The sequence below is a fragment of the Chiloscyllium plagiosum genome, unplaced genomic scaffold (genome assembly GCF_037043375.1).
Source record: "Chiloscyllium plagiosum isolate Xiang-an unplaced genomic scaffold, Cpla_swu_hap1 HiC_scaffold_47, whole genome shotgun sequence".
Lineage (NCBI taxonomy): Eukaryota > Metazoa > Chordata > Chondrichthyes > Orectolobiformes > Hemiscylliidae > Chiloscyllium > Chiloscyllium plagiosum.
The window spans coordinates 67,143-89,592 of NW_028270185.1; the positions used below are offsets into that span (position 1 = coordinate 67,143).

The window sequence follows — 22,450 nt, forward strand, 5'->3', positions numbered from 1 at the left end:
TCTAAACATCAGGTCATAGACAGAGAACACAGGGGGCTAACACCTTCAACATATTGTCTAGCTATCACCATTGTTAACAGCTAACCTGAGAATGCAACTTTAAAAAGAAAGGGTTTTGTGATTTACACATGAAAGAAGTGAAACTATCACTGTCTTCTAACAGGTGAAAGGCTTAACAGACTATCAATTTTTCAATGTATAATTTCAGTTACATCACACTGCAAATTTTTGCTATAAATTCTGTGTTACGATCGAGCCCTCCACAACCACCTGATGAAGGAGCGTCGCTCCGAAAGCTAGTGCTTCCAATTAAACCTGTTGGACTATAACCTGGTGTTGTGTGATTTTTAACTTTGTACACCCCAATCCAACACCGGCATCTCCAAATCATGAAAATAATCCTAATCTACTCAACTTCCCTCATACCAGGCAACATCCCGATGAACCTCCTCTGTACCCTTTTGGTAATGTGGTGACCAGGACTGTACGCAGTATTCCAAATGTGGCCAAACCAAAGTACTATACAACTGTAACACGACCTGCCAACTCTAGTACTCAATAATCCGTCCTATGAAGGAAAGCATGCCATATACCTTCTTGACCACTGTACTGACCTGCGTTGCCACCTTCAGGGAACAATGGATCTGAACACCCAGATTTCTCTGTATCAAATTTCCCCAGGACTTTTCCATTTACTGTATAGTTCGCTCTTGAATTGCATCTTCCAAAATGTATCGCCGTGCATTTGTCCGGATTGAACTCCATTTGCCATTTCACTGCCCAACTCTTCAATCCAACTATATTCTGCTGTATTATCTGACAGTCCCTTTCACCATCTGCTACTCCAACAATCTTAATGTCATCTGCAACCTTCTAATGAGGTAATCTACACCTTTCTCCAAATCATTTACGTATATCACAAACAACAATGATCCCAACACAGATCCCTGTGGGACACCACTGGTAACAGGTCTCCATTTTGAGAAGCTCCCTTCCACTACTGCTCTCTGTCTCCTGTTGCTCAATCAGTTCTCTATCCATCTAGCCAGAACACCCTGGACCCCATGCGACTTCACCTTCTTCATCAGCCCACTATGGAGAACCTTATCAAATGTCTTAGTAAAGTCCATGTATATGACATCTACATTCCTCATCGATCAACTTTGTCACCTCTTCAAAGATTTCTATTAGATTTGTAAGACATGACCTTCCCTGCACAAAACCGTGCTGCCTATCACTGATAACTCATTTTCTTCCAAATGGGTATATAATCCTATCTCTTAGTATCTTCTCCAGTAGCTTCCCTACCACTGACGCAGGCTCACAGATCTGTAATTACCTGGATTATCCCTGCTACCTTTCTTAAACAAGGGGACAATATTAGCAATTTTCCAGTCCACCGGGACCTTCCCCGTGTTCAAGGATGTTGCAAAGGTATCTGTGAAAGACCTAGCTATTTCCTCTCTCACTTCCCTCAGTAACCTGGGATAGATCCCATCTGGACCTGGGGACTTATCCACCTAATGCCTTTTAGAATACCCAAGACATCCCCCCCTCCTTATGCCAACATGACCTAGAGTAATCAAACGTCCATCTGTAACCTCAACATCCATCATATCCCTCTCCTTGGTGAATACCGATGCAAAGTACTCATTAAGAATCTCTGACTCCACACATAACTTTCCTCCTTCGTCCTTGAGTGGGCCAACCCTTTCTCTAGTTACCCTCTTGCTCCTTATATATGAATAAAAGGCTTTGGGGTTTTCCTTAACCCTGTTTGCTCAGGATATCACATGACCTCTTTTAGTCCTCTTAATTCCTTGTTTCAGATTGATGCTACATTCCCAATATTTTTTCAAAGATTCATCTATCTTCAGTCACCTCGACCTTATGTACACATCCTTTTTGCTCTTAGCTAGTCTCACAATTTCAACTGTCATCATGGTTCCTTAATCTTGCCATTTCTATCCCTCATTTTCACAGGAACATATCTCTCCTGGACTCTAATCAACCTCTTTCTAAAAGCCTCCCATGTATCAAATGTGGATTTACCTTCAAACAGCTGCTCCCAATCCACATTCCCAGCTCCTGCCGAATATTGGTATTGTTGGCCTTCCCCCAGTTTAGCTCTTCCTTTAGGATACCCTCGTCTCTGTCCATGAGTATCCTAAAACTTACAGAATTGTGATCACTATTCCCAAAGTAATCCCTTACTAAAATGTCAACCACCTGCCAGGCTCATTCCCCAACAGCAGATCCAGTATGGCCCCTTCCTGAGTTGGACTATTTACGTACTGCTCTAGAACACCCTCCTGGATGCTCCTTACAAATTCTGCTCCATCCAGACTCTAACACTAAGTGAATTCCAGTCAATGTTGGGAAAATTAAAATCTCCTATATCACCACCCTGTTGCTCCTACATCTTTCTATGGTCTCTCTACATATTTGTACCTCTATCTCACATTGTTACTGCACTCTTCCTACTTCTGAGCTCTGCCCATATTGCCTCACTGCTTGAGTCCCCCATAGTACCCTCCTTCAGCACAGCTGTGATATCCTCTCTGACAAGTAATGCAACTCCTCCACCCATTTTACCTCCCTCCCTATCCCTCTCTATCATTGGGAACAGCCTTTTTGCATTTATCCTGTACAGTCCTTTTAGAATTCTATCGGTTTCAATTAGGTCCTTTTCATTCTTTTAAACTCCAATGAATATAGCTCTAACTCGATCTAGTCTCTCTCCATACGTTACTTCACCCCAGGAATCAGTCTTATTACACTCCTTCAATAACCAGAGCATCCTTCCTCAGATGAGGAGGCCAAAACTGCTCACAATATTCTAGGTTTGGTCTCAACAAGGCTCTGTGTAATTGCAGCAGGATATTCCTGCTCCTTGAATCATATCCTCTTGCTATGAAGGCCAAAATCTAATTTGCAGTTGTACCTGCACACTTCCTTTCAGCAACGAGTGTATCGAGAGACCCAAGTATCATCACACCTCCCCCATCCCACTCTACTGCCATTCAAATAATAATGCACCTTCCAAGCCCTGATTCCTGCAGCATCCCAATAGTCATTGCCTTCCACTCAGAAATGAGCTTTTTACTCTTGTTCTTTGTTTCCTATCTAACACTATCCCCAATCTCATGTGCTTTAACTCAGAGACTTCTCTGCACCATTGCACCTGGCATTTCCTTCTGTTCTGTTTGTCTGTTTCCTTCTTCAGGCCAATTATTCTATTGTTAGCACTTCATTGGATTGACAGCAATCATCGAACAGCATTGGCATAACTCCAAGTTTTCTTTCACATTCTGCAAATGGCTTTGTGCCAACAAACCATTTAGTCTAGTCTCGCTTCAATCTGCTGATGGCTGAGTACGTTTATAAGGTGATGTATTTCTTAATCCTCCCAAGAGTCTGCCACAAAATCAAAGCTGAAATCAGCTTCTAGTTTGGAAAGGTTTACCTCAGAATACAACTAACCATTAACCATGCACAACTCTAACAACTGAACTTTCACTGATGAACACAGCAATTGGCCAAGTCCTTAGATCTTATCTGTATTGAAACAGGCTTTTGTTTTACAACATGGAAAGAGTTTGAGCCATTTTATTCTTTAAATCATTGGGGATTGGCAGGAGACAGCTGTTCTCTGGATGAAGAAAGTTGTTCAAATTTCAAAACAGCAAGCACAGACATTCCCCCCTCACTCCCTTCCTAAGGTACAGGCTAATTCATTTGGATATATGCATCTGCAGCTGTCAGTACCACAACCATGTGGCCATGCTTCAGAACTTTGCTCAGCCAGTCACTCCTCAACAATGGGTAGCATTTCAGCATCACCACAAGTTCACAGGCAACAAGTGCCTTGGGTTGTGACTGGGAACAAGGAAAGCTGGCTGAAGATTTCATTCAACACCAGGGAAACTGAGGGCAATTAGAGCTCCTTTTCTTTTCCATGTGTCTGGGAACTGTTTGTATCCTGAGCCTCAAAACCAGGTCATCAAACACTTTATGCCCCAATCTCTGGAATTCCTTTATTTAATTTCTATATATTTGAACTGCGCTCTCCTCCTTTCAAGCTCTCTATGACAACCTCTCCCAATGCTAATGAGTCTCAAACAGTGGATCACCTAAACAATGAGTGGGATTGCAGAAAATGAAATCACATTTACCTCACAGCATGCAATATAATTGTCAGGCTTAATAAAGGCATGTTCACAACTAATCAAAGACAGTGCAGGAAATCCTTACTCTTTACCCTAGGACTTCTACATGGTGCAATATGTGTGATTTCAGCTGAAGCAGTGGCAGCCTCAATGGAAATCCCTTCAGTTACTTCATTTCTGATTACTGCAGTGATACTGGTCTTAATCAAAAAATGCAATTCCCCCTCCCCTCTTTCCACCACCTCTGTCCCACCTAAAGCACCTGCACCGTGATACCTTACATCCTTCATGGTAACCTCAGCCAGTGATGGGAATTAGCCCCACAGTGTTGGCATCACACTGCTTCACAAATCAATTGTCCAGCCAACTGAGCTACACCAACCCCACATGAATGCACATGGCAATGAGCATGTTTCATCCTGATTCTTAGATCTTCCAAAAATTGTGTTCTTAAAGCAACACAGTTGTTAAAGCAAGAACAAATCATCTCCCACTCCAATTCCCAATGCATCATGAATTAAAAATCCAGCTTTAGGTAACTAGGAGACACCCTCCAATCCAACTTCCTGGCCTCCCAACCTCAGCACCTTATAAACGATACAGTTGGACAGTGATCTTCATGGGGTAAATCATTGGCTAATGTTCTTCTCCTTCCCACTCACATATTATGGTCTTTCCGCACATCATCATGTTTTACCTTTATCACAGAGGATGCCACCCCAGTTAGTCTCACAGTCACACTGCCAGGGTTCAGAGCATGTTCCATGAATGCAGCCTGGGAATGGAATGCACATGCTGCAAAGGACCCCTTGCCAACCATAGTGACACCTGCAGAACCAGAGGAGCTACGTGTCAGAAAATATCTTTCTGTCCACAGGGGAGGCAACATAACAAAATATGAGCCATCAGAAAAGCAACTTGTTATAATTTTTTTCCAGGACACAATAAGATAACATTTCAACAATTACATGAATTGGTTGGGTTCCACAATGACTTACCACCTCCAGATTCAAATCCCACATTGACCAATGGGATGACATGTTTCATTCTGTTAATTGAAAAGGTTTCACTTGAAATGAGTTTAAGGAATTGTTATCACCATTAAAGGGTCACTCTATTCAGTGCAGGGATTAGCCTGTAAGCATGCTCCTCTGAACCTTTCTAATATATCTGTAAGTGCATTAAGATCAAGCAGTTTAGCAACTTACTCTAACTCAATGTTCTCTAAGAACCTCAGCAAAGTAGAACTCACCTGAACATCATCTGGTGGACCTTCTATAAAAGGAGATCTGCCCGGTCATTTAATGGATTACCTCATTTCATATTCATTCTAATATTGCTCAACATTTTGAAAGGCAGTAAATGGATTTGGCTAATAGACTTGTAAAAATCTGATAAAATAGTGAAAATGGATTGAGGACAGAATGATCTGGCCTTGATCCTACTGTTGGAGAGCAGAGGTCGACATGCCTCTGATAATTAAAACCGAAACACCCAGAGAAGGTCACCTCGCCTCATAATCTGATAAAAATGTGTGACAAGGGTATAACCTATCTGTCAATCCCAAACCTGTTATAAAGGAGTGGTTAAATGAAATGAAATTCTTTCACTCACTCTACAATTAACAAATCATTTATTTATCTAATTCTAACAATGAACAAATTAACAGAATTCCTAACCAACTGAACAGTTATTCCCTAATTTACTGCCTATTCCCTTACTGCATTAAATTCTATTGGTATGCTCTTTCAATACATAGCTCCCATTTATTTAAATCCAGACAATAAGAACAACGAGTAAAAGTCTCTCAAAGTTCACAAGAATGGACCCTCTGGAATGTTCCACTGTCCTCTCCAGCTTCTCTCCTCTGTCTCTTCTGCTGCCTTCCTCGGTCTGATATGCCTTCTCATTTTGCCGAATTCTGGGGTCTGGAATATTACCTTTTATGAATACAGTAGATGGAAAGATAATTTTTTTTTGGAAAGGGCGCAGAGATTTCGTGTGAGAGCCAGATTTGTATTTCTCTGATGGTGGATTTGCACTCATTTCTGATGGCAGTTCACTCTCTTAATTTTCAAATGCTGGCAGCTTTTATGCCCGTGTTTTCATATCAATTTCTTTAAAATGAGGTTAGTTTGAAGTAGTCAAAACCAACAGATTTGAATTTAATTGGTCCTTTAGTCTCCAAGTGTCTTTTCAAATTAATTGGATGATATTACGCTGTTGTCTGGGTAAAAATGTTGATTGGATTTGCTAACTGAAAAGTCTTTGTTTCAATTTTGGGGCCCTCTGCGTGATGCTTGCAAACTTCCAAGCACAATCTCTTTCAAGGAACCACACACTGCTTTTCAATTCATTTTATAATTTTATCATATTTACATACCAACTTTATGACACTGCACAAATAATTAAAAATAGCAATGCAAATTAATTTAAGAGCAGAAGAAAGAGGCAAGGGAATAGACCATTCAGCCCATCCAACCTGCTCTAAGATTCAGTACAATGGTCGTTGATCTTTGTCTCAAATCCAGATTCCTGCTTACTCTCTATTTCCCTCATATCCCTGAGAAATCAAAATCTGTATCCCGAGCATTAAATATATTCAACAATGGAGCATCTTCAACATTTTAGGGTGGAAAACTTCAAAGACCACCAACCCTATGAATTTTTCCCGAGTCTAGTCTTAATAATTGAGCCATTATCCCTAATCCACACTCCAATGTTCTAAATTCCCAATCCAGTGCCTACCCTGTCAAATCCTGTCAGAATATTGCATGTATGAAAGATCTGGGTTTCATTTAAAGAGGGATACAACTGAAAATTCAAGAAGTTACTTCCAGCTTGTGTTTGGTAATAGTCCTTCAAAATTTTGTAGATTCTCGGACAGTCCAGTGGGTTGGAGGTTATTCAATGCTGCACCATTATTCAAGAAAGGAAGAAGATCCAAATGCAGGGAACTGTAGGCCAGTTAGCCTGTTGTAAGGCACAGGAAAATGCTGCAATCTATTCGTAAGGAAGCTGTAACAATTCACTGAAACTATCATTGCAATTAAGAAGGTAAATTACGTCTTGTCCTTCATTGGAAGGTGACTAGTGTGCAAAAATAAGAAAATCATGCTACAATTTTACAGTGCTTGGAGGACAATGCAAAGTTTTGGTTGGCAAGCTAAAGAATGAACATACTTATATACGGGGGGGGGGGGGGGGGCGCAGGTTGGCATGGTGGTTCAGTGGTTAGCACTGCTGGCTCACAGTGCCAGGAACCTGGGTTCAATTCCAGTCTCCGACGACTGTGTGGAGTTTGCATGTTCTCCCCGTGTCTGCATGGGTTTCCTCCAGGTGCTCTGGTTTTCTTCCACAATCCAAAGATGTGCAGGTCAGATGAATTTACCATGCTAAATTGTCCATAGTGTTCAGGGATGTGTAGGTTCGGTGCATTAGTCAGGGTCTAGTAACAGGGTAGGGGAATGGGTTGAGTGGGTTACTCTTCAGAGGGTCGGTGTGGGCTTGTTGGGCCAAAGGACCTGTTTCCACACTGTAGGGATTTTATGAGAACTCTATGAGTATCAGAAGCACAACAGTGACAGGTCACTAGTTGAACCTTGGGAAGAAAGAACTGTTCAATGATGAGAGATTGAGTCAATGGACTCTGAGGTTTACAAGTACAATAGTTGATCTCATTTAAACATAAATTATAATAAGAATAGAAAGGCACTGAAGAAGGCAAAACAAGTGGCAGGAATCAAACTAGAACTTAAACATTACATTTATATTATCAGACCTTTCTTGTCTGAAAATACAGTAGGCTGAGGTGTGATGTCATATAGGTCTTTAGAATTATGAAGAGGTTTGATAGCGTAGATGTAGTAAAGGTGCTTCACTTTTGGAGACCAGAAAACTAGGAGCTAGAAGAATTAAATTGTCACCACCAGGGATATATTTCCCTCCCCTCCCCTATCAGCGTTCTGAAAAGACCACTCCCTCCGTGACTCCCTCGTCAGGTCCACACCCCCCACCAACCGAACCTCCACTCCCAGCACCTTCCCCTGCAACCGCAAGAAATGCAAAACTTACGCCCACACCTCCCCCCCTTACTTCCCTCCAAGGCCCCAAGGGATCCTTCCATATCTGCCACAAATTTACCTGCACCTCCACACACAGCATTTATTGCATCCGCTGCACCCGATGTGGCCTCCTCTATATTGGGGAGACAGGCCGCCTACTTCCGGAACGTTTCAGAGAACACCTCTGGGACACCCAGACCAACCAACCCAACCACCCCGTGGCTCAACACTTCAACTCCCCCTCCCACTCCACCAAGGACATGCAGGTCCTTGGACTCCTCCATCGCCAGACCATAGCAACACGACGGTTGGAGGAAGAGCGCCTCATCTTCCACCTAGGAACCCTCCAACCACAAGGGATGAACTCAGATTTCTCCAGTTTCCTCATTTCCCCTCCCCCCACCTTGTCTCAGTCAAATCCCTCAAACTCAGCACCACCTTCCTAACCTGCAATCTTCTTCCTGACCTCTCCGCCCCCACCCCCACTCCGGCCTATCACCCTCACCTTGACCTCCTTCCACCTATCGCATTTCCAACACCCCTCCCCCAAGTCCCTCCTCCCTACCTTTTACCTTAGCCTGCTGGACAGACTTTCCTCATTCCTGAAGAAGGGCTCATGCCCGAAACGTCGATTCTCCTGCTCCTTGGATGCTGCCTGACCTGTTGTGCTTTTCCAGCAACACATTTTAAGCTCTGATCTCCAGCATCTGCAGTCCTCACTTTCTCCATGAATAAATCTAGTAAAGGTGTTTCTTCAAATGTAGCCTGTTCTAACTATGAATAATATGAACAAATCAATGGCACACCCATGGGCTCACCCATCTCTGGACTCATTGCAGAAGCTGTAATACAAAGACTAGAACAAACAGTCCTACTGCAAATTCAACCCAAACTCTGGGTCTGAAATGTGGATGGCACCTTTGTAATCATTAAAAACACAGAAATAGAAAACACACACCAGATCATCAATGCCACACTCACAGGAATCCGATTCACTAGAGAGGAAGAAAAGGACAACCAACTCCCATTCCTAGACGTGATGGTACAGAGAACACCTAACAGAGAATTCACCACAAAGGTATATAGGAAAGCCACACACACAGACCAAGTCCTGAACTACGAAAGCAACCACCCCAACACACACAAAAGAAGTTGCATCAAGACACTGTTCAAAAGGGCCACCAAACACCAGAACTGCAAAAAGAGGAAGAAGAACACCTCTACAATGTATTCGCCAAAAACGGATGCCCCCCGCAATTTCATCAACAGATGCCTAAGGGAAAGACAACGAACGAGGACACGCCACAACCCAAAGGACTAGCCACTTTACCATACATCAAGAACATTTCTGAACTGACAGCCAGACTACTGCGACCACTAGGACTCATAACAGCACACAAACCAACAGCCACTCTCAGATAACAACTCACCAGGATGAAGGACCCGATACCCAGCATGAGCAAAACCAATGTAGTGTACAAAATCCCATACAAGGACTGCATAAAACACTACATAGGACAAACAGGAAGACAGCTAACGATCCGTATCCATGAACATCAACTAGCCATGAAACGACATGACCAACTATCCTTAGTAGCCACACACACAGATGACAAGCAACATGAGTTCGACTGGGACAACACTACTATTATAGGACAAGCCAAACAGAGAACAGCCAGGGAATTCCTAGAGGCATGGTACTCATCCACAGATTCTATCAACAAACACATCGACCTGGACCCAATATACCAGCCACTGCAGCAGACAGCTGGAACTGACAACCGGAAGCGGCAGAAACAAACCACTATAAATGCTGGAGGAAACAACACAGAAGCGCTTCACAGGAGGCTCCCAAGCACTGAGGATGTCACCTAGCCAGGGGACGAAACGTCTGCAACACAAATTCCCAGCTCGGCAAACAGAACCACAACAGTAACCTGTTCTAACTCTTTAATGTTTTGATGTGAGGAGCCATTTGACATTTGATTGATTTGTAACCATGCCCCACTTCAGCACATTTTCTGAAAGTGACATTGTTTCACACATAAAGCATTCTTTTTAATAGGTCCATGACTTCTTCTGTCTGCAAGATTTTCTTGTTTCACAGCACTGACATTGTAGTCAGATTTGTCTCACTCACCAAAATGGTTTCTCACATGCACCTGTAAGTGTTTTGTACCTTAAAAGCTAAATAGCTTGTGCTACTCTCCTGTGATAAAGTAGTTTATCTCTCAGAATCAATCTGTGCTAATTTTGAACTTCTGCTTCTCTTACCATCTGAATGGCTTTCTCTACCACCAACTCTTCTTTCAACAGTTATAAATCTGACAAAACAATTCAACGATGAATTCTGAGTTTAAATGTCCAAAGTCACATTTTTCACTAATCTGTAGAGTTCACTAAAACCTTACTCTTCTGTGAATTTTAATTATTCTCAGGTTAAACTAATTGTCAGAGGCTTTCAATATTTAATCAAATGCATCTGCTGTTCCTTTTACATCTTGTTGAGGTACAATATCATCAACCACACTCCCAATTATATCCAAAAGTATATTTATTTGCTCAGCTTTTGATTTAGTATGTAATTTGGAAGCAATTTTGTATCTTAAGAATTAGAATATAGAACATAGAACAATACAGCACAGAACAGGCCCTTCGGCCCACGATGTTGTGCCGAACATTCGTCCTAGCTTAAGCACCCATCCATGTACCTATCCAATTGCCGCTTAAAGGTCACCAAAGATTCTGACTCTACAACTCCCACAGACAGCGCATTCAATGCCCCCACCACTCTCTGGGTAAAGAACCCACCCCTGACATCTCCCCTATACCTTCCACCCTTCACCTTGAATTTATGTCCCCTTGTAACACTCTGTTGTACCCGGGGAAAAAGTCTCTGACTGTCTACTCTATCTATTCCTCTGATCATCTTATAAACCTCTATCAAGTCACCCCTCATCCTTCGCCGTTCCAATGAGAAAAGGCCTAGCACTCTCAACCTATCCTCGTACGACCTGTTCTCCATTCCAGGCAACATCCTGGTAGATCTTCTCTGCACCCTCTCCAAAGCTTCCACATCTTTCCTAAAGTGAGGCGACCAGAACTGCACACAGTACTCCAAATATGGCCTAACCAAAGTCCTGTACAGTTGCGACATCACTTCACGACTCTTGAATTCAATCCCTCTGCTAATGAACGCTAATACACCATAGGCCTTCTTACAAGCTCTATCCACCTGAGTGGCAACTTTCAAAGACCTATGAACATAGACCCCAAGATCCTTCTGTTCCTCCACCTCACTAAGAACCCTACCGTTAACCCTGTATTCCGCATTCTTATTTGTCTTTCCAAAATGGACAACCTCACACTTGGCAGGGTTAAACTCCATCTGCCACTCCTCAGCCCAGCTCTGCATCATATCCAAGTCCCTTTGCAGCCAACAAGAGCCCTCCTCACTATCCACAACTCCACCAATCTTCGTATCATCTGCAAATTTACTGACCCACCCTTCGACTCCCTCATCCAAGTCATTAATAAAAATTACAAACAGCAGAGGACCCAGAACTGAACCCTACGGAACTCCACTTGTAACTGGGCTCCAGGCTGAATATTTACCATCTACCACCACTCTCTGACTTCGACCGGTTAGCCAGTTTTCTATCCAATTGGCCAAATTTCCCACTATCCCATGACTCCTGACTTTCCGCATAAGCCTACCATGGGGAACCTTATCAAATGCCTTACTAAAATCCATGTATACTACATCCACTGCTCTACCCTCATCCACATGCTTGGTCACCTCCTCAAAGAATTCAATAAGACTTGTAAGGCAAGACCTACCCTTCACAAATCCGTGCTGGCTGTCCCTAATCAAGCAGTGCCTTTCCAGATACTCATAAATCCTATCCCTCAGTACCCTTTCCATTACTTTACCTACCACCGAAGTAAGACTAACTGGCCTGTAATTCCTGGGGTTATCCCTATTCCCTTTTTTGAACAGGGGCACAACATTCGCCACTCTCCAGTCCCCTGGTACCACCCCCGTTGACAGTGAAGATGGAAAGATCATTGCCAACGGTACTGCAATTTCCTCTCTTGCTTCCCACATAATCCTCGGATATATCCCATCAGGCCCGGGGGACTTGTCTATCCTCAAGTTGTTCAAAATGTCCAACACATCTTCCTTCCTAACATGTATCTCCTCTAGCTTACAAGTCCATTTCACACTCTCCTCTTCAACAATACAGTTCCTCTCATTCGTAAATACTGAAGAAAAGTACTCATTCAAGACCTCTCCTATCTCTTCCGACTCAATACACAGTCTCCCACTACTGTCCTTGATCGGACCTACCCTCATTCTCGTCATTCCCATGTTTCTCACATACGCATAAAATGCCTTTGGGTTATCCTTGATCCTATCCACCAGAGATTTTTCATGCCCTCTCTTGGCTCTCCTAATCCCTTTCTTCAGGTCCCTTCTGGCTATCCTGTATCCCACCACTGCTCTGTCTGAACCCTGTTTCCTCAACCTTATGTAAGCCTCCTTCTTCCTCTTTACAAGACATTCAACCTCCCTCATCAACCAAGGTTCCCTCACACGACCATTTCTTTCCTGCCTGACCGGTACACACATATCAAGGACATGTCCTATCTGTTCCTTGAAAAAGTTCCACATTTCCACGACATCCTTCCCCGACAGCCTATGCTCCCAATTTATGCTCCTCAGATCCTGTCTTACAGCATCGTAATTACCCTTCCCCCAATTGTAAAACCTACCCTGTTGCACGCACCTATCTCTCTCCATAACCAAGGTGAAAGTCACAGAATTGTGGTCACCATCACCAAAATGTTCACCCACTAACAAGCCCATCACTTGTCCCGGTTCATTACCGAGTACCAAATCCAAAATGGCCTCCCCTCTGGTCGGACAATCTACATACTGTGTTCGAAAAGCTTCCTGGACACACTGCACAAACACTGCCCCATCCAATCTACTTGATCTAAAGAGCTTCCAATCAATATTTGGGAAGTTGAAATCGCCCATGACTACTACCCTGTGGCTTCTGCACCTTTCCAAAATCTGTTTCCCAATCTGTTTCTCCACATCTCTACTGCTATTGGGGGGCCTATAGTAAACACCCAACAAGGTGACTGCACCTTTCCTATTTCTGACTTCAGCCCATACTACCTCTAAAGGCAGATCCCCCTCGAACTGCCTTTCTGCAGCTGTTATACCATTTCTAATTAGCAACGCCACCCCCCCTCCTTTTTTACCACCCTCCCTAATCCTACTGAAACATCTGTAACCAGGAACCTCCAACAACCAATTGTGTCCTCCAGGATATTCAAATCTATGTTCTATTTGGTCCATCTCTGAAATTAAATCTCCCTGGATACAATATTTCTGCTGCCATGTCCTCCTCCTGTAATTATTTATTTTCCCTGTTTTAAAGGCTTCTAATTCTGTGGGATAGCAATGCTGCTGCTGTGTGATGCTATACTGGAAGCATTTAGTCAAAATGAAAGATTATTGCTTTTTTTCTCATGTCTCTAGATGAATCCCTCAATTGTGGCCTCAATAAATCACTCTTGTTTCCTTAACAGCTTTATTGGATGAATCTTACTCTTCATGACTCTCGAAGATGTCACTGTTCCTTTGATACAAATTCTCTCTGACTGCAGCTCTAAATTATAATCCTTGTTGCTTTCACTGTTTTTATTCTGGATGGATTGTGTGCAGTTTATGTGGATGCTTTTTGTCTTTACTGCAATTTAAGTACTGTAAAGGATCACATGTATTTTCTGTGGCTGCAACAGTCTAACTTTCTCTTTGCATTTCTTGGCTGAACCTGCTTAGGCTTCTAAATTAACCCTCGAATGCATGAATTTGGGATTTGCAACTTTTGAAGGCGTATGGCCTTGGTTTAAGTTGCTGTCACAGCTCTTGATGTCCTTGACTGGAGCTGTGCCTCATGGTGCCAGCTCCTATTACAATAATGCTTGATCTCAGTTGTAAGTATTTTGCTTATATCTGCCTTTCCCAACTTGTAAATCACATTTTAAAGGTTTCCCATTGTCCATTTGATCCTCCAATGCCTATTTGTTCACTGGCTAAACTTTGATTCGACCAGTGTAACAGATCATGGGTATGCAGTGTAACCTGAAACTGTCTTGATGTGACAAATAGCCCAACTCCAGAGAATGATTCCTGAAGAAGGGCTTATGCCCGAAACGTCGATTCTCCTGTTCCCTGGATGCTGCCTGGCCTGCTGCGCTTTTCCAGCAACACATCTCCGGCTCTGATCTCCAGCATCTGCAGACCTCACTTTCTCCTCAACTCCAGAGAATGCCTGCCATACTCTTGCTACTACTTTTCCCTTACTGGGTCTGAAACGCTTTCTACTATGGCCTTAAGATTCTTCATTGTTGTTCCATGCAGTTTCCTTGATTGTTCAGCTCTTTCAGCCTCTGATTGTCTGCATGAGAAACCTTTTTAAAACTGTGTCTAAAGAAATGGTCAGAAATCCACCACTGCCAATTAAATGGACTATGCATCGCTGCCACTATGTCATAACATGGTTTCTCATCATGATGCATATTGGGTAGATTTCCCTTTCTTAATTAGGATTGATGGGAATTGCTTGGTCTAGTGTGGTTGGGGAAAAGCACTTTGTAGTCAAAAAGTATAGTGCTGGAAAAGCACTGCAGGTCAGGCAGCATTCGAGGAACAGGAGAGTCATTGTTTTGAGCATAAGCCCTTCATCATGAATATGGAGGGCCCACGGGGGCTAAGAGATAAATGAAAGAGAGTTGCGGCTAGGGGGGAAGGTAACTGGGAATGCGATAGGTAGATAAAGGTGTGGGGGGTTGGGTGATGGTGATAGGTCAGAGTGGAGGGTGGAGCAGATAGGTGGGATAGAAGCTGGACAAATAGGACAATTGAAGAGGACGATGCCAGGTTGGATCTGTGACATTGATTCCATGTGGCAGAAGATAAGGTGTTCTTCCTCCAGGAGTTGGGTGGCTAGGATTTGGCAGTGGAGGAGGCCCAGGACTTGCATGTCCTTGACAGAATACCTACATTCAGGATACATACATTTGGGACACCAACCATGCCCTGCACCTCCTCCATGACATTTGTTTCCCCGGCCCCCAACGCCTCATCTTCGCTGCATGTGTGCGCGCACGTGTGTGTCTGGACGGGAAGAGAGAGAGAAAGAGAGAGAGTGTGTGTGTGTGTGTATATGTATGTGTGTGTGTATAGAGAGAGAAAGTGTATAGTGTAGTGAGGTCACCTGTAGTGTGACATGTGTGACACATATACACACACACTCTTACATACTCACACACTCATGCAGACCACCAGGTTATAGTCCGACAGGTTTATTTGGAAGCACTAGCTTTCAAAGCGCTGCTCCTTTACCAGGTAGCTAGTGCTTCCAAATAAACCTGTTGGACTATAACCTGGTGGTGTGTGATTTTTAACTTTGTCCACCCCAGTCCAACACCGGCACCTCCACATCTTGACTTCTCTTCACAGATTTCTTTATTATTTCTGGTTTACAGCATTCAGTTTTCACTATATATCACTTCATCGGTTATAAAATACTTTGAGATGGTCTTGAGGCGGTCAGAAATGTACGAAAATGAGTCAACTCATCAATCTCATGATATTACTCTCTTTCACATATCAGGTTCATGGCTTTTCAATCAATCTCTACAACCACCTTTCATCCACCTGTTCACTACTCGAAGGCTCTCTGTGATTTACTACCTTACATCATCATTCACACAATGAAATTCACTTGGCAATTTTCTCCATACGATCCTCACTGCACCGTAACACTGAATTTACAGTCATAACTCAATGATTCTGCTTTTAGCCACATGCCATGATTTCCAGACTCTCACTGCAGAATGCCCCGGGACTGGGCACTGTCCTGACAGTGCTAACTCCTAGCTATGGCACTGCTGGGTTCGTGTCAGTTCACTGTCGAGAGTGTGGTGCTGGAAAAGCACAGCAAGTCAGGCAACATCCGAGGAAGCAGGAGAATCGATGTTTTGGGCAATAGCCCTTTATCAGGAATGAGGCTTGTGGGTCGGGGAGCTGAGAGATAAATGGGAGGGGGATGGGGCTGGGGGTAAGGTAGCTGAGAATGTGATAGGTAGATGAAGACGGAGGGAAAATAAAAGTAAATGATCTGATCACAATAAAAAATAAAGTAGTGGCTTACTGACTGTGACTTCCCACATCACAGGTTATCGCCAGCTGTACTTTACTTTCTTCAAGGTCACTATCCTATTAGTTTTCTGCCCAGGGGCTACTGAAGAATACCTTACTGCTCTGAAAACCTCTGTCCAATATCTTACCTACCCATCTGGAGGGAGCAGTGGATCTTGATGTGTTAATGACATACGGAAACAAAACATTCTCAGCGCCTGAGGTGGTCTGCAGTGCAGGAATCAAATAAACCAAGATTGTTCAAGGCCATTATCCGATTATACATTAAGTTATACATACAAATGTTGTAAATGATAGATTCCCCAAAGGAATCCAGAAAAAAAATTGATCTACTCAGTCATGAAAATATGGAACTTGCTACCACAAGCTGTAAGCAAGGCCCATGGTATGGATGTATATGGAAGCAAAACAGAATAAACGCACAAGGGAGAAATGAAAAGACATACTGAAAGGATGGGTTGAATACGGAGAGGAGTAGGCTCATTTGGAATATAAATACAGCAATGGAACAGTTAGGCTGAATTGCCCATTTCTAAACTGTATGATTGAGGTAACAGAAAACCACAAATGAGGAATGGTGGATGGACTGTCAGTCTCTGGAAGCCAACTCATGAGTGGAACACCTTGGAAGAACAAATTAAAGATGTGACCTTGACATCCAGCATCAGCAAGGTATTAATTGAAAATTTCTCCTTACTTGCATTCTTCAGGTACTTCACAGTAGCCACGGGTCTCGTGACAACCTTGTTTACATACCGCTACGAGAAAAGAAATCAAAATAAATAATTTGAGCACAACAAACCATAAAGTAGTGGCTTACTGACTGTGACTTTCCACATCACAGGTTATCGCCAGCTGTACTTTACTTTCTTCAAGGTCACTATCCTATTAGTTTCCTGCCCAGGGACTACTGAAGAATACCTCACCAAAGATTTCTGAATATATTTATGCTCTGGGTTGCCCCAGTTGCTCCTGTAGGTTTAATACTTGACTATTGTAAAGGAGGAACATTACAAGAAACTCACTTTCCTGTTCCATTATTTTGACTCAGACCCTGCATTGGAGCTCAAATAATTTCCAATGCCATTCAACTGCTTTGTTTTCCAGGAGCACAGCAGATGCCTGCTCAGTCCAGACACATTAGCCTTGGCTTAGTGATAACACTTTTGGAGTTAAAACATCACAGGTTTAGGTTCCACACCAGGGCTTCATTCAGCACATTATCCAGGCAGGACAATGGATCGCAGCACTACTGTGGTATTACCTGAAGAATGAGACATTAAACTAAGACACTATACCACCTGGGAAGGGAGGGGAGAGATACAAAATATGTCATAGGACTATTCCCAGAGAAGCAGGTGAATCTGGTTTATTGAATAATGTTTCTCTCTAAACCAAAAACCACAATCAGATCTTGCTGTATGAAACTTGTTGCATTTGCTAACAAAACAGGAACTACACAAGAAAATTAATTAAGTCACAGAAGCAATGTGGTTGATTCTTAAATGTCCCCTGAAAGGGGGTGCCACTTCATTGTAATGGCTTGCACTTTGGATGCACCTTTCCCATATGGACTTCGGAGGTTCAGTCCTCCACATACCTTTCAAGGGCAATTAGGGATCCATGATAAATGCTGGCCTTGCCAATGACACTCACATCCCAAGGACAGATCGAAAACAAACATGCTGTAGAAACTGAGGATGTGAAAGCAACTACAGGTACACAAAATTATTTGGAGCAGGAAGTCTAAATTACCATAAATCAAGTGGAGACAAGCTACTTTGGATGCATTATATCCCAATTGAAAGATTACATAAATCTCTCAGACTCCGGGAAATGGCACTCAAATTCACAGCATTTAGCTGATTTGATACACTCTCAAGCAGGTTTTCAAAGTCTGCAGATCCAGTTAATTATTAGAGTTAAAGACATTAACAGCATCACTCGAATTGGATGCATGTTGATTGATTCCTTTGGCTATTCTCTCAATTTATTTTCCGTTCTGAAGGCATTAACACAGCATTGAGCAAATCTCGCAGTCACAGGGAGCCCACTTCAATGTTGATTCAGTTCAGGTCAGCTCCCCTGAAATCCTACTCAACATCAATTTCAAAATAATCTATTGAAGGGTGAGCTACGGATCTGGTCAGACTCCCTCAAAATATTTTAAGAAGATAGCCTAGACCCAGCTTTTCCTTATTTTAAAGTTAGATGTGAAGTGAGTGTTCCAGGAGTGATGCAACTTGTGAGAAACGAAGCTCACTGTTCAATAATTTCAGTCCAAGTCAAATTCTGAAGCAGTCTATATTCATATGTTCTTGCAAGCCGGGTGACCATAAAGTAGGCTCCTCGATCGGGAGGTTACATTACAACTTATACAGTTCAGTTGAGTGTCTCGGTACTCCCCTTTTACTTCATATCTGATAGTTGTATTGCTCTGTGCAACTGCTAATCTAATCGGCTTACCACATCTATCTGTGGCCTGTTGTTGGCGTGCAACCCTCCTGCCCCCCCCTCCCCCCTTGATAGCTGGGTCTTATTACTTTTGCTGACGCAACACTGGGTCTTATTTGGTTATCTTGTTCATACTAACTCCCTAGATGTGTGACAATTGCAACTGTCATGTCAACACATCTGTTTCTACCAGTTGACCACCTCCCTTTTCGGTTAGTTATTTCTTGGTATATACCCTCATGATTCCGCCTTGCAGTTTTTGCAGAAGCAAGATACAGCATATCTAGCTTAACATACACACAACCCTCCTTTGTTCAGGGAACTGCCTGAACAATCTTAATACCAGTTCACAACCCATCTCAAGCAAGTCATACACTTGGCTCTGCCTTATTTACCAAGAAAGTGAAGGAAGACTATTGCTTATTATGCCACACATTATTATGCCAAAAACTCTCCAAACAATAAATAACAAATTACTCCATTGAATTGGTAGATGAAATGGTTAATTTGTACAGAACAATGTTGGATCTGATTGAGTAATGGAAGCGGTGGTGATGAAATTGGATTTGTTTTCAAGGGAAATACATTTGCAGGGTCATGGGGATAGAGGAGGGATTGGCAATAGAGCAGGGGATTGGGATAGAACAGGGAATGGGGGAATATAGTAGGGCCACGGGGACACAGCAGGGCCATGGAGATAGAGTAGGGCCACAGGGATAGAGCAGGGAATGGGAAGAGAGCAGGGAATGGGGATAGAGCTGGGCCATGGGGAATGAGCAGGGAATGGGGATAGAGCAGGGCCATGGGGGTAGAGCAGGGCCACAGGGATAGAGCAGGTAATGGGAAGAGAGCAAGGAATGGGGATAGAGCTGGGCCATGGGGATTGAGCAGGGAATGGGGATAGAGCAGGGAATGGGTATAGCAGAGGTTGGGGATAAAGCAGCACCAAAGGGATAGAGCAGTGTCATGGGGATACAGCAGGGCCAAAGCGATAAAGCAGGGAATAGGAAGAGGGCAGGGGATGGGGATAGAGCAGTGCCATGGGGATAGAGCTGGGCTAAGGTGATAGAATAGGCTATGGGGATTGATCAGGGCCATGGGGATACAGCAGGTCCACGGGGATAGAGCAGGGAATGGGGATAGAGCAAGGAATGGGGATTGAGTATGGCCACGGGGTTAGAGCAGGGCCACAGGGATTGAGCAGGTCCATGAGAATAGAGCAGGACCATGGGGATAGAGCAGGAACATGGGGGTAGAGCAGGGCTATGGGGATTGAACAGTGCCACAGGGATAGAGCAGGGAATAGGGATAGAGCAGAGCCATGGGGATAAAGCAGGGCCATGGGGATTGAGCAGGGGTGAGATGGAGCAGGGCATGGGGCTGCTCTATAGAGAGGTGATGCAGACTCAATGGGCTGATTGGCTTCGTTCTGTGCTACCATGACTCTATGACTTATTTAACTGATTACTTTTGGAGCTGGCTATTTATGTCTGAGTTGTTGAGTTTCCGACACCTCTAACCCTACTTCATTGTTATCTGATAATTTGGGAAATTCTGAGGTCATGTGGGTGCTATGGGAAACATATTAACACAAATATCAAGGTTCCTTCTTGAAATGAGGTAAAGGAAAGGGAGGGTTTAGACACGTATTAACTAGAATTTATTAATTTATCAAGTTGCCTTAATTCAGGTTCAGCCAGAATGATGTAACCAGAGGGTGCAATCTAAAATTTATGAAATGTCAAAGGTTAAAAATCTTCCTTCTCAGAAAGAATAATTCAGGCTAGAAAATTGGAGAGAAGAGGCAAGAAACAGAACACAGTGAAATAGTTTGTCTCATGTCTAAGTATTTTGCAATCTCGACCTGTTTCCCTTTTAGGGCAGTGACAGTCAGCTCAAGGATTGAATGCCCTCAATTTTAGCTCTCTATACTCCACATGAGCCAGCTCCATCTCTCTGTGGGGAAAAAACACGATTCTGTCCCCAGCAGAGTGTGGCACAGGTTGGACAGTGAGAAACAGGTCTCAGTAACTGAATATGGTCAAGCAGGCACTCAGATTGTGCCCAGCCCAAATCTGACTAAAACATGTGACATGGTGTCCCTGGTCTATCCCTGGCCTGGCCTAAACCCTTCCAAAATTGATCAAGATTCAGTGCCACTATGAATACACTAAGTATGCAGCGAACTAAAATAATTTCCCAAACTAAAGGAAGTTAGGATTATTTTTAGCAGCGTTCACATCCTCAGATGCAATAACATTTCCACTAATGTCTGTATCCTGGTGAGGATGACTTCAAATCGGCTGGGGGTTTGGGGGAGGGGAGGTTCACGATAAATGCCTTTTTATAACTGCTACCTTTTGAGTCAAGTTCCTAAAAGCAAACTCCACTCAATTTTGGATTATGTTAAAGGTCTCCTACCTTGAGCACATTGTGGTCCAATCCACCCCTCCACACAGACTTTGTTTCCAACTGAATCACACATATAGTGGCCAAAGAAGTCATTGCGTGGCCGGCATAGCTTGTTGCAGCCCAAACCATAGTAATTTTCATCACACAGTACACGGACATTGTAGTCAATACGTGCGATTCGACCCTGGTGCCGTTGGTGTTGCCATTGCTCCCCTGGATTAATCATTCCTGAATGAATGACCCTCTCAATCAACTGCTGGGTTCCTGCAGAGATAGAACAGCCACCAAAGATTCATAAATTTCAACTAAATTAAGACCAAATACTCCCAAGTCAGCTCCAAATCAGAGACATTCGTTTGAGATCAAGTATTTGAATATTTTTAAACATGGTGTTTTGTAATTGTAATGTGCTTGAGTGCAATGCAAGGGGCTGATGGGTGTGAATTCCAGCCCCCCCACCCCCCACCAATCTTGTGCCTGACCCAATGCTGGACTCATTGATAAAGACTGATCACTAGGATCACCTCCCCCTCACTTCCCTCCAAGGCCCCAAGGGATCCTTCCATATCTGTCACAAATTCACCTGCACCTCCACATACATCATTCACTGCATCCGCTGCACCCGATGTGGCCTCCTTTACATTGGGGAGACAGGCCGCCTACTTGCGGAACGTTTCAGAGAACACCTCTGGGACACCCGCACCAACCAACCCAACTGCCCCGTGGCTGAACACTTTAACTCCCCCTCCCACTCTGCCAAGGACATGCAGGTCCTTGGCCTCCTCCATCGCCAGACCATGGCAACACAACGCATGGAGGAAGAGCCTCATCTTCTGCCTAGGAACCCTCCAACCACAAGGGATGAATGCAGATTTCTCCAGCTTCCTTATTTCCCCTCCCCCCACCTTATCTCAGTCCCAACCCTCGGACTCAGCACCGCCTCCTTGACCTGCAATCTTCTTCCCAACCTCTCCGCCCCCACCCCTCTCTGGCCTATCACTCTCACCTTAACTTCCTTCCACCTATCGCATTCCCAACGCCTCTCCCCCAAGTCCATCCTCCCTATCTTTTATCTTAGCCTGCTTGGCACACCTTCCTCATTCCTGAAG

General features: G+C 43.6%; 1 protein-coding gene across 1 annotated transcript in view; it reads right to left on the reverse strand.

Annotated features, from left to right (window-relative positions):
- LOC122544785 (protein jagged-1) overlaps positions 1-22,450 on the reverse strand; it is a gene marked incomplete at its 3' end in the record, with an annotated part of 80,810 nt that overhangs the window by 40,388 nt on the left and 17,972 nt on the right. Inside the window, exons 4-6 of the mRNA XM_043684117.2 lie at positions 21,351-21,605; positions 17,173-17,233; positions 4,867-4,997 (exon numbers count right to left, since the gene is read on the reverse strand). Coding sequence (XP_043540052.2) covers positions 4,867-4,997; positions 17,173-17,233; positions 21,351-21,605 — 447 coding nt within the window. The remainder of the gene's footprint in view (positions 1-4,866; positions 4,998-17,172; positions 17,234-21,350; positions 21,606-22,450) is intronic.